Here is a 12,638-nt window from a genome sequence, read left to right on the forward strand (position 1 = left end):
TATATTTGTATTGATCGGTCATAAATATATTGAATAATTATGTTTACATGTTGCGCGAGCGTTCGACAAAAACTTTTAATGATACCTTAATAACGTACGTCCGTCTGTAACTATCTGTTATTAGAAATTCATCTTCTAATTCTAGATCAGTGACTATGCTCTCCAGCGTCTAGATAGTCTAGTTACGAGAACGAAACAGGTCCAATCATAAACCGCTAGTTTTCCAATGAACGAGTTCCTCGTCTTTATTTTAATTAAAGCATAAACATTTTATCCAAACGCCTCTCATACCATCGAACCAATAAAAAAAATTAAAATCGTCTTATAACAACCTCCATTACGGTATGTTAATAGATAAGTCCAAAAATAAATATAAAGCCATGAATCACTCACCTACTTTGATTGGATGTCGGTTTCTTTCCACGCCAGCGAAGTAAACAATCAAATGTCCCTTTGCGAAACTGAGGCTTAGGCAACTTCCAGCGTTTACGAGAATCTAAAGTACAACTTGAATTTATAGATTTTTCGCTAACAATGTCCGGGTCGGAAGAACCTTTCCTTAATTCACTCACAGATGGGAAATTAGAGCACTTTTGGAATTCTATCACTGACACGGAGTCAGGCGGACACGTTTTCCTATTGGATAGAGGTGTCGATGTAGCGAACTTAGATTTGTACCTGACACTCACACCACTATCACTAAACTCTGATATATCCGACACGTCTTCGTCTATACTATGAAGGGTATGTCTCGTTGGGACCGTCTTGGAGTTTAAAATACTGTTCTCCTCGAAATTCTTGCTCTTCATAGTGTGTCCAAAGTCAACGAACGCGGTTATGTCCTCACAACTTTTAGTGCTGTATTTTGACAGATCGAAGCTTCGCGTCTCGTTAGATGCTGCGCCCGGGTGTGAGTCCATGACACGTATATTAGTCAAATTATCTTCACTCCTCGACGTTTTCAATACGTTCGACTTGTTTTTATATCTCACAGGACGAACAGGAGGTAGGCGCTCGTCCACCGCGAGTCGTTCGTCCGCCCTCTTATGGCTCTTGGAGTATTTTGCGATAATTCTATTTATTTCAGCGTTGTTCCTGCGCCTGTTGGTGTGTCGTTTGAAGTGCGGCTGCTGATAAGACTCGGCCATACTGGCGCCCGCGACCCTCGCCGACCTTTCGCGCCACTCGGACACTTTGTTTTCAATGAGACGCTGCAACTCCGACGCTCGCATCTTCGCGCCCAATTCTCTCATATTATCTGTGACGTTATTTTTTTATCAGTTCCTGTGACGTAACATTAATTTAGACTTCGTTTTTCGTTCTCGCTGGAGTCATCGCCAATCTCGACACTGTAATGAAAGTGGCACAACATTTAGACGAATAAATAAATAAAATAAATACACAGCATAAACGAAACGTTTGGTTTAAATGATATGTACGTTCTTTCTAAAGGATGTAAAGGCGATTTCTACTCAGCGTTCTATAATGACGTCCTTCCTACATTTATATACCGCCTCCTTTAACCGTCTAACTTTGAGTACATAAGTATATAATTATTTTTCACTAATAATACACCTTTTCATAAACGCTGTAATTTTTTTTTAGACATCGAATCTAAATCGTCCCTGGCTGAATATAAAAACCCTTTTTTTACCTCAAAAATTTCGATCTATCGTTCATAGTACGCTTTTTCTTAACAAAACCAACGTATTACATATAATTACATAAAATTTCCCAAAATCACATAATATTAAGAATTGATTTTTGCAAATGAGAATAACTATAAAAAAATATCACTGAAATTAATAGAAAATAAATTTGATTGATTGATTTGATGAAAGTGTATAACACTATAATATAATATATAGTCACTTCGATCTCTGAGAAGAGAGTGCTCTAGATTGTTTACCTTCAAAAAACACTACAATATCCGATTCAAACCCGAACACAGCACGTACCGTGAAAGATAATGTTTGATAAGATTTAAAATTTTAATGATAACATTACACAGTCGATGTAACTCGCTCATGCGTTGAGAAAATGTATATTGGTTAAAAAAATATATAAATGTGTAACAATATATAGGATCTTTTTATTAAACATAATTAATTTACTCTTAACCCTTCTAAGGTGTTACCATGATAGATTCCATTACATAATCTGTGGGAATCGCTTCGCTGAGTATGTAGGTCCTACATGTTTCGGCATTCTAATTTTAAACTATTTTCTCCGTGTAGACGAAATTTAAAAAATATACATTTATTTTAATATTATATGTTTCTTTTGTATATAAAGATACTTTTTGAAAACTTTTCTTCTATCATAGTTATTACGTATGTGTGGAAAATATGTTTTAATTTACGTAATCAAGTGATTGGAACACCTGACAATGATTTATTACTCATACTAGAATTGAGCATCTTATATCTGTTTAGGTTACTGTTATTGCAGTATAGGTTTATAAAAATATGTTTAAAAAGCCTGACAAAGTTTCTTATCTTCATTAAACTTTTGTCCGTCCCTTAGCGAGCTTTTATATTTTTAAAATACTCTTTTACAACAAATATAGAATATATAAAAAATGTATCGCTAAATTTGTCTCTAATCATAAAAGGGAAATGTTAAATACTTTTGATTTAATGACAAGGAAGTTATAAATTAATAAAAAAATTTAATGATTGGTTTTTCAGGTATGTCATTATAACCATAACGACATTGTTGAGGACAAACATTTTTTGGTATTATTAATTTAGAGAGTCTATTATTAAATCACTTCTTTTTTTTTTATTAGTCTATATCATTAAAATTCTAATTTGCTGCATGGTTGAATAATTGAAATATGTTTTATAAGGCATATTTGAATATTCGTCATTTATAGAATTTGGACGGGAGTGTCTATATTTAAAATGTCTGGGATATTGGGTCCGCAAACGACCTTCAATGAGATCGAGCTATCTGAAGCATTTTTATTCGTGTGATATAGAAATAGAAGTAAATGAAAAACTTACTTTTTACTAATATGTCCACTTGGCGAGCAGTAACTGTTAGTCTGTTTTACACATCCGACCTACTATAAAGGCAGGCACACACGACACATCAACACGTGTGGCGACGGCACGTGTAGATCCCGCAATGAGCCCGCGTTCCAGGCGAATAAACCTGCACTTGACTCACCCAGAACCATCCACCAGACTGATGTTACAATGGAATGAATGACCAAAAAGATTTACATACATTTTTAACGTGATATTATTAACTATGATGTTGGCTGCAAAATTTAAACGTTAGATTGTTTTTCTTTTAAAAAAAAAACAAACTTTCGGGTCTGTTGACCTCAGGTGATGGTACGCATAAATATAATAAATAAAAATTATTCATACTTTTACATCATTATATCTGTTCTTTCATCTTTGTATCAAGAAAGTTAATGTGACTGTTATATGAAAATTTTATATTTTGATAGAATAGTAAACAGCATGCCCTAGTTACGAAGCATAATAGCTGTTTGTCGTAGCTTCATTGTGGTGCGGGCGTGACAATGGTTTCCGACAAGTTCATTGTCGTTGGTCGTGTCGTTTAAAGTTGTTTACACTAGGAAATAAGTATAATTCCAGCTCCGGGATATAGGAAATGCGTTCATGGGAAAAAGTTTGCTTATACCGATGAATCATCCAAGGGATCCATTGCATTGTTCTCTCAAATAAGCAAGTATGGGAAAGTTGAACATTTTTATACGCATTTTATGTTCGTAACATGCCTTTCACTGTTTAATACGTTAATTAATTTTATAAGAGAGTTTTATATGTGTTAAATAAAGTTACACAAAAATTTATTCAACGAACGAGAACCATCAACTAAATTATCATTTAGCATAACAGTCAAAAAACTAGGCATATTCTATATGCCTTATAGTAACTTACCTAAAACTTCACCATGTCATTATCATCACGTACTTGCAATTAAGTTAATGTTAAATTAATAGAAACGAATTACTTCCAATAATATCTTTATCTTTAATAATACCGTCCACAGCCAGTACTTGGCTCAAGTGTCCTGAATCCGATTTATATCCAATACCAGACTATAAGTCAATCTGATCTTACTTCAGTTTGTATAACTCCCGATACACCCGGCTTCAATTGCTTAAATTGACTCAAATTATCCAAAGGATGTACAAATGTATAATAGGTGACCACGATTAGATGGGACTCAATTGTTATAAGGATAATTCACACCAATTAAAGATTTTTATTATAATTAATTCCTGAGAAGTTTAATAGGAAAGATTTTTGTTGAGGGATCGTTTAGCTCGAACTGTGTAACAATACTTTTAGGAGACTGGATCTTGGAGTAAATAAGAAGAATGGATTAAAATGAAGCGCTTAAATCGAATTTAATGTTATTTTATTGTTTTAATAAGAGAATACGCGAATTAAACTAATCTGACGGTAGAAAGAATTTTCTTTCTATAAATAGAAAAATAAAAATTTAATAAACTACTCAGATTTCAATGAAATTAAAACGAAAACAGACAAAAATGAATAACCCAATTTTTACGTAATTCCACGTATATCCATTACGAAATACAAAACTAACAAATAAATGGAGGAAGTAATTCTAATTTATAGTTTGTTTTCTAAACGACGGCGTCAATGCTGCTGGGTACCTCATCAGTATGCAATGTCTACGTTCAACGGTATCATGTGTGGCATTGTTTAAATTTTGCCTACCAATTGTTTGATAAGGGGAAAGTAGATTTCACCGAAATTATGAACTGAACTGATGAGATATGAATCTTTTATAAGAAAAAGGAATTCTTTTCTATGATTTTAAAAATACGTCGCTACTGAATACAAAAAGGTTTTTTTTAAAAGGTTTTACTCTGTACGAATGACTTTTCTGTAAGTATATATTGCTAGTTAAAAAATTACGAAAATAACATTCCATAAATTATTTTGTGTCACAAATATAGGTGAAGAAATGCTATTGTTTAATGGAGAGGATTAATTACTAGTTATATATATATAATTCATCGCAATATTTAAGTACAACAAAACGATTGGAAGTGCATTTCAATTGTGGCAATTTAATTGTTGAATTAACACATAATGTTGCTAGTGTATTTTTTTATTAATTTCAAGGTAACTTTCAGGAAACATCAATTTTCTCTCATTACTACAATTTAAAATATTAATTACAACAAATTGTTTCATACACAATTAAATTTAGTAGAACCGTGTTATGTTTTCCAATTTTAAATTTTATTTCAGGTATACGATATTTTAAAATGTAGTTTGGCTGAATAAAAAAGATTCGAACGATATATTTATTTTTAATATCAACAATAACTTACATAAAATAATAAATAGAACAATAAATTAGTACTTATTAATATTAAATGCTGGAATGGCACCAAGACGCCGTTTGACTTTTTCAATTAAGTCGCTTGACTGCCTCTGAAAAAAAAAAACAAATTGTCATACAAATCGTGACGTACACAATTATTTTATGCCAAAGAAAATCGTCAATGGTATTTTATTATGTATATAAAGCAAGAAAACTTAGGTATCAATAACAATTACACACAATTGAGAAACTATAAAACTATTAGTAATGAGTAAGGTGCAATCTCAATTTACAAACAATTGTAATACTAAAACAGTGTGTTAAGTAAAATAAATGTTTAACTATGCAAAATTGTACATAAACTATATGGAAATAAGGTTGTAAATATCATGAGCTTCGTAGGTTTTTTAGATGCGAACAATAAAAAGACTTTTTTACCTGAAATAAGGCTGAAATTCGTATACATCGTCTAACACGCGTCTGACGCGACACGCGAACCCACAGTCCGGCCGCTGATGTCCGTAGACATACATCGCGCGGTCCAACAATTGTTGAGCTGAGGTTAACTCCATAACTGTACCAAATAATTTAGATCAGTGAGGTCTTTATATAATGGCCTTTATAAAAATTTCAAATAATATGCAAAGAATTGTCAATTTCCACTTACGATGTCTACCACCGAATCTACGTTCATCCTCGTCGCCGCCCTCGTCTCCAGTTTTATCTTTCTTAAAAGATATTAGTTTAGGTATGACGAGCAGCATGCACACCACAGCGATCATGGTCACAATCTTCTTGAATATGAGGAACTTCAGCATCAGTTTTGCGATAGTGAGGATGTCTAACTTTAAAGATAATTTGTCGAAGAAACTGAGACCGGGCGCCGTGTATGGGACGCCATAGAACGGTTTGAGAGGTGGTCCATATACCGGGGGTGATGGTTTATGTATTGGGGGTCCGTATACGGGAGTTGGAGGCCCGTAGGACTGCGGAGGGCCATAGCTCGGCGATGGGCCGCTTGAAGGTGGACCGTAGTTGGATGATGGAGGTCCGTAGCTTGGAGACGGTGGCCCGTATGTATTCGCGGGAGCATTGTACGTGATTTCTGGCTCAAACTTCACCGGCCCATGATTGCCTGAAGGCAAATAGCTGTTTGACGGTCCCGATGAATAACTATCTCCGCTAGAATACGACGGCGTGTAGTCGTATCCGCTGTAACTGTCGTCACGATTTGTCAGTTTCTTCTCGCCATCTCTGGCCGTTACTATAACAACACCCTTCTTAGCTTCTTCTGCGTCTACTCGGGATTTTGAATAAGCGTCGAGGTAAGTGTCGGCTTTAGTAACAACAACTACTTTAGAGCTGTTCGCAGCCGGGCCAACTATAGCTGAAGCACACGTCAAAGTCGCGAACACAAAGCACAGTCTCTTAAGCGCCATTTCGTTAATCTTTAGCAACTGTCAGGGAAGTTGTCTCCATCGATAGCAGCTGACGAATGACACGCGAACTCGTATCCCATACAGTTTTCACTTTTGAGTTACCGTAAAAGAGCCTAAATATGATAATGGAACACAATTAAATTCTCCGTGTGACCCCCGTGTTCCGCATTGCTCATCGTAAGTAGGCAGCGAGGCGCCCCTTGCATGCTAATGCCGAGTCACCTTCGAGGATGGACGTATGATATACAGCGTTTCATCGCACAAACGAATCTCTAATAGCCAGCCATTTGCTTGTGAAAGACTTTCTACCGATCCTTACATAAGGTAATGGCACCCGGCGACTGTTAGCTTCATCGCCTTCATTGTTACCGAATAAATAAAACAATAAGGCTATGCAAAATTCAAACTATTAGCGTTATTATTGCCGATGCATTATTATTATAAATGGCTGAACTAACAATAAACTCACACGAGACGATTTCGTTGAAGATTATTTAAATTTTAACCGGATGTGACTCTTATATTTTCGAAAGCCGCCCAAAATTTTGGTCAAAATCATTTACCGAAAATATTCGCTTGGAAATCATCCAACATGTACTGTGCGGCGGCGGATCGGGCGCTGCCTACTGCATTTAACATTCACGATTTCTACTGTTCAATGCATTTTCTCCGTCGCCTAATCAGCATTGTGATTTTTAACATGACTTGGAAGCGTACAATTAACACTAACGGTGTCATTCAAGCTTGTATACACACACATATGTATACGTACGCACACATACACACATATATTTGTGTGTGTCTGTGTGCGTATATAGCGTTTTCAGATTCTCATTTGATAACCTTCTGTAATACTATGAGAGGACTGAATGAACAACTATTACTCGTAGTGTGGAAACGCTGACTTGTGAGCATAGAAAAGTCAAGTCTAAGGAATCTCAATAAGACTGAAAGTGACGAAAACCATTCGTAGAAAAATAAATGAAATAGGGGTAATATTTTGTAAAACCGTTTCATTATATTTTGACTGAGTATAAATTAACTGATCTAAAAATAAGTAAATAATAAAAAAGGGTTTATTAAGAAAAAAATTGTTAGTAAATCTTAGCGTGAAAAGTTTTCAAGAACCCAGATTATCCACATTTCCATCAAAGCTCACAGACCTTGTAACTAATTATAACAATTCTATGTACGTTCGTAATTTATATTTTTTAAGGACAACGCTGTATTAAAACACATATAATATTCGTATTTTTATTCGAAAGCATTGCTCATTGTCAAATTTCTTTCTTCGAAAAATTTATGCCTCCTCCGTTTCCGCTCGTTCTTTGGTGAAAAGAACGAGCTGATGGCCTGGGTTCCTTTCGGTTTCTTCGTATTCTCATCGTCTATGTCCTCGAAGCTGCACTTCGCTGCTCTCTCCTGGAGAGCCAGCTCGGCCGTGGACCAACTAAACCTTACCAACAGGGGGTAGCCGAATATTCTGTCAATCTGTTCCCTTATAAACTTCTTAGTCAATGGATCTGGGAACAGAAGTCTTGAAACTAAAACTCTCCTTCAATCCTAATCTTATTGTATATATAATAAAATAGTGAAAAACATATTGGCAAAAAAAAAATTTAGGCAGAGAGAGGAGCTTGGATAGTGGAGGTGAGCGTTTAACGCGCGTCAGATAGGGCCTTAAACCTACACCTGGGTCGCAAGTCCCAGGCACTGTTGGAGCTCCTCTCCCTGCAGCGATGGACCCGGCACCCGCGCGGTGTATCCATGGAATGCTGAGAGGTTTCGTCTCAAAAATATTATAAAGCATAAGAACATTTTTCTATCTGTCTTAATTTAGAGTAATCTACAAAACTAAATTCTACCCAGTGCCCACCTAGCTAAGTACGCCTTTATATAAATTTTACTGTTTTATATCTTATTTACTTAAAATTTATCTTTCTTAGTGTGGTCCTATTCCTAACGATTGTTACATAAGTTGGTAACACTCGGGCACAACTGCTAGCGTAAGTCGTTATTATATATATCATCTAATCCTAGCAACAACTTCTAATTCTCGTTTAAAAATTTATTTCATAATAGCTAAATATATAGGAAATTATTTGATCAAAAACATTTTTTTGTATCTCATACAAATAACCTTTTCATTGCTTCAGAATAAACACGTAACATGTTGATAGCACAGCAAAGAGCACTTTAAATTATGTGGAAGTGTAATGTATTTTTCACAAGCTTTATAAAAAGATTAAATTATTAAAAATATATATATTTATATATAAAAAGTACATAAAATATAATATAATGGTAGAATTTACATAAAAACATTTTTTCGCCCCCCTGCAGACTTCAACACAAAAAAAAAGGGGGGGGTTTTGTAGAAGCCGGTTGGGTGATTTGTAAATTAATTTAGCTAGGATAAGTCATACTTATTCTTCAGTGGGTGAAAAAACGGTGACATCAAGATATGAATTATTCTCAAAGTGGGCAGAGACGAAATGAGTTTGGGAACCTCTGATATAAAACATATTGCGTGCAAGTTATTTAAGCATATGGAATAAAAAAAAAATCTTACCTCCTGGGTAACCACTCCCAAAGTCCTTGTGATTGATCTCAAGACCTTCGGGAAATTCCCAAACCTTGAGGGCGTGGTCTCTCGTGACCTTAGCCACTATACTGGCCGCCGACACTATTGGGTAAATCGAATCAGCTTTCTTTGCCACCTGGAACGAATGCAGTCAGCAATATAAAAGATAATCACTTCAAACTTAATAGCAGTAGATAATTTTAGTTTAATTCACTCTTTAAAAATACTCAGATTAGCGTTAAAAATGTATTATCTCTTTTTACTTAACTGGAAAAAGAGGGTTATATTTTTCCAGTGTATGTTGGAGCCTGAACAGGCTGACATATTTTTATGTGAGTGACATCCAGATTACATTAGTGACACTAGATACATAAAAACTAAAAATATATGAGTCTTTGCTGTGAAAAATTCTTTAAAAAAAAATTCAAAGTATGTACATCAAAATGTGTTTCTAACATCACTTACGAATATATACACATATATATATATATAATTACTTGATAATAAACAAATGTTAGATAATTGATTATATATAAAACAACAACGTAACTACTTGATCACAATCAACGCTATTAATGAAAAAAATACAAGTTGGTGTTGCCATACATTCAGTTATTAAATGAATTTAATAAAGAAAATAGAATCATACAGAGTTTTTTCTTTAAATTATTGTGTTGATATCAATATCAGTATATATATTTTATATTTAAAACTTAACATTTCGTTAAGTTTAACTAGATGGCAGCACTGAACCTTTTAGTCTGGTAATGAGATCTAAGACTCGCCAGTCATTAGAATAAATTGTTTTTTTTTCGGATATACTACGCGAATATTTTATTAGTTTAAAAACCACACACACCCGACGTTTTGGTAACTTTCAGCAACCGTGATCACGGGTGGACTAAGTGTGAATGTGCCTGTATGTCCTGTGAAAAAATGTGTCTGAAATAATATTAGTTTTACTTTTAGTGTGATCTCGAGAATAAGATTGTCTACTTCTGTACATATCTTCTTCATAAATAAAGTGTTTATCCAATTAACGAATTTTAGTGTATCAATAAATTAGGAACACAATACAAATCAAAATATATAGCAGACTGTGGAGAATAGGATCTAGTAATTTAAAAAAAATATATAACCTCTTTAGTGATATTTTTTTTCTTATCCAAATAAATTTTATAATCATATAAAAACTATTAAAAATATAACAGTATATTGATTATAAAGAGTGTTATTTGTTAAGAATTCAAAAAACACGATTACAAATAAAGCTAGCTCAAGATGGATCTCGATTTTGTCATATTATTTTCGATTTGTTATAAAAAAACTCCAAATAATGACTCTGGCACGGTAGGTAGGTCACTTTACCTTAGGTTCAGTCATTGCTACTTACCGCAATACACATTTTACAAACTTAAAACAGTTCTACTGGATCCTACATAAATACATTTACAAACATTAATTTATAGAAATTAATATAACTCACAGTAATCTTAATATCAGGGAAGATTTCTTTTAACCTGGCCTGATATTTCTCGGGAGGGCCGACGGTATCCACATACACCTCTGTTATATTCCCACCTAATTCAATAGATTTTTTTATCAATGATATCGCGGAATTCATCGATACCTGAAATTTATTGTACACAGATTAAAAATATTTAACAATCTATTGCATTTCTTATCTAGTTCTGTAATCATTTTATAATTGAATAAACTTATGGAGCTTTAGAACGAAAAAGTTTTCATAACTTTAAAACAAATATATACAGAGAATGTATGATTTATACACATAATATATTAAAAACATCACAGTGAAGTGTGATTGAGACAATTTTAATAATACGCTATTGTTATGTTACACTTGCTTGGTACCGATAGAGTAATATTAAGTCAAGTATAACAAAGTTAGATTACTTTCTATAGTTAAATTAATTTAATAAAGTTTTATTGACTATTACAGTTACGAACATTTTTGTGTTTTGAAAATAGATACTGTAAAGGCAACCGAGCCTCACCTCGTTGAGAGAGTGTTTGGCTCTTTTATACATAGAGTTAGAAATGTAATTTGGTGATATAACTTCAGCCATCCAGCCAACATTATCAACAGCTTCTTTCTCGGTTAACATTTTAAGAAAAATCTCGTCTCTCTTTTCTTCTGTAAGAGCTTTTGAGTCCGCACAGCCGAGCGATTCTAATACTTTCTTTTGATTTATCGGACAATATGCAATTCCATATACCATTGGACCTGAAATTGAGAAAATAAAATATAATTTAAAAGTTTCTGTTATTATCCTCGACGGTCGATGAACATGATATTACGTTAATAAAAAAAACTGTCTAAAAATATTATACATAAAGAAATTTAGTAATGGTGAAATGTAAAAATTATATCAAACCTTTTTTATATAATCATTCCTTACCCAAAACAGGCCCACGTCCAGCTTCGTCAACACCAAGCATACAAGGTTCTGATTTACAAACATCTGGCACATTAGATTTATTAATATAATTCGTAAAATTATTTTGTGACTTTATAAAGTCCTGGAGAGAGTCTAGTGAATCCATTTAAAAATAAAATGATTTGTATTGGAGTAAAACCTTAGAATTTCATTTTTAACGTAATATATTTTAGCTAATGTATTATAATAATCCCGCCCAAAATTCTAACATTCAAGACACAGTGAACTCTGCACAGTATTTTGAACTTTTGAAAGCTGTTAAGACTAGACATTTGTGGTCATTGTCAAACTGGAAAACTTACGGTGTAGATTCGTGTGTTTGAGCAGCAAGCATATCGATAGTTTAAAAATATTTAATAGTAATTTTGTAATTTAAATAGATTAAAATCATTAGTTTGTCTTTTTCACCATAACCATCATCACTTTAGTTTACTTTTTAGATTATTTTTTTGATACAAATTTTGTCCTACCAGATACATCTTACACAATAAAAGAAACAAAAGTTTTTATTTATAATAAGGAAGAAGAAACAAATTAAATTACATATATGAAAACAAATAGGCATGTAATAAGTTATAAAATTAAGAACTTATTCATTTCTTAAATATTCGATATGGTTAAGGAAATACCATTCAAAATTTTTGTAGCTCAGTAGCAAATTAAAATATCTGATTATAAGGATAAACAACAAATAACATTAAGCAAAGTAAACATTCGAATTAACTAAATTAGTAATTATGTAATTATATTTAACAAAAAGTCGGTAAGTTTTCATAAATCATTAAGTTTTACTAATTATATATATTT

At 33.2% G+C, this 12,638-nt stretch overlaps 3 protein-coding genes across 4 annotated transcripts in view; all 3 read right to left on the reverse strand.

The window, feature by feature from the left end:
- LOC116769531 (protein unc-13 homolog 4B) overlaps window positions 1-3,160 on the reverse strand; it is a 30,773-nt gene extending 27,613 nt beyond the window's left edge. The window contains exons 1-2 of one of the 2 annotated variants that reach the window (XM_061522449.1): window positions 3,009-3,160; window positions 394-1,349 (exon numbers count right to left, since the gene is read on the reverse strand). In XM_061522449.1, the coding sequence (XP_061378433.1) occupies window positions 394-1,253 (860 nt within the window). In that variant the 5' untranslated portion in view covers window positions 1,254-1,349; window positions 3,009-3,160. The remainder of the gene's footprint in view (window positions 1-393; window positions 1,350-3,008) is intronic. The other variant, XM_061522450.1, reaches the window with a different exon arrangement.
- Window positions 3,161-5,312: 2,152 nt separating this feature from the next.
- Window positions 5,313-7,831, reverse strand: LOC116769584 (uncharacterized). Its single transcript, XM_032660725.2, has 3 exons — window positions 6,014-7,831; window positions 5,785-5,920; window positions 5,313-5,456 (listed from the first exon to the last, which is right to left on the reverse strand). Exons 1-3 carry the CDS (start codon window positions 6,783-6,785, stop codon window positions 5,438-5,440), a joined length of 927 nt encoding a protein of 308 aa, XP_032516616.2. The 5' UTR covers window positions 6,786-7,831; the 3' UTR covers window positions 5,313-5,437.
- A 194-nt stretch (window positions 7,832-8,025) lies between these two features.
- Window positions 8,026-12,085, reverse strand: LOC116769583 (ribonuclease H2 subunit A). The gene is made up of 5 exons (XM_032660724.2): window positions 11,793-12,085; window positions 11,388-11,617; window positions 10,856-10,999; window positions 9,358-9,505; window positions 8,026-8,308 (listed from the first exon to the last, which is right to left on the reverse strand). Exons 1-5 carry the CDS (start codon window positions 11,935-11,937, stop codon window positions 8,040-8,042), a joined length of 936 nt encoding a protein of 311 aa, XP_032516615.2. The 5' UTR covers window positions 11,938-12,085; the 3' UTR covers window positions 8,026-8,039.
- Between the last annotated feature and the right edge of the window lie 553 nt (window positions 12,086-12,638).

Source organism: Danaus plexippus, chromosome 14, assembly GCF_018135715.1.
Source record: "Danaus plexippus chromosome 14, MEX_DaPlex, whole genome shotgun sequence".
In the NCBI taxonomy this organism is placed as follows: domain Eukaryota; kingdom Metazoa; phylum Arthropoda; class Insecta; order Lepidoptera; family Nymphalidae; genus Danaus; species Danaus plexippus.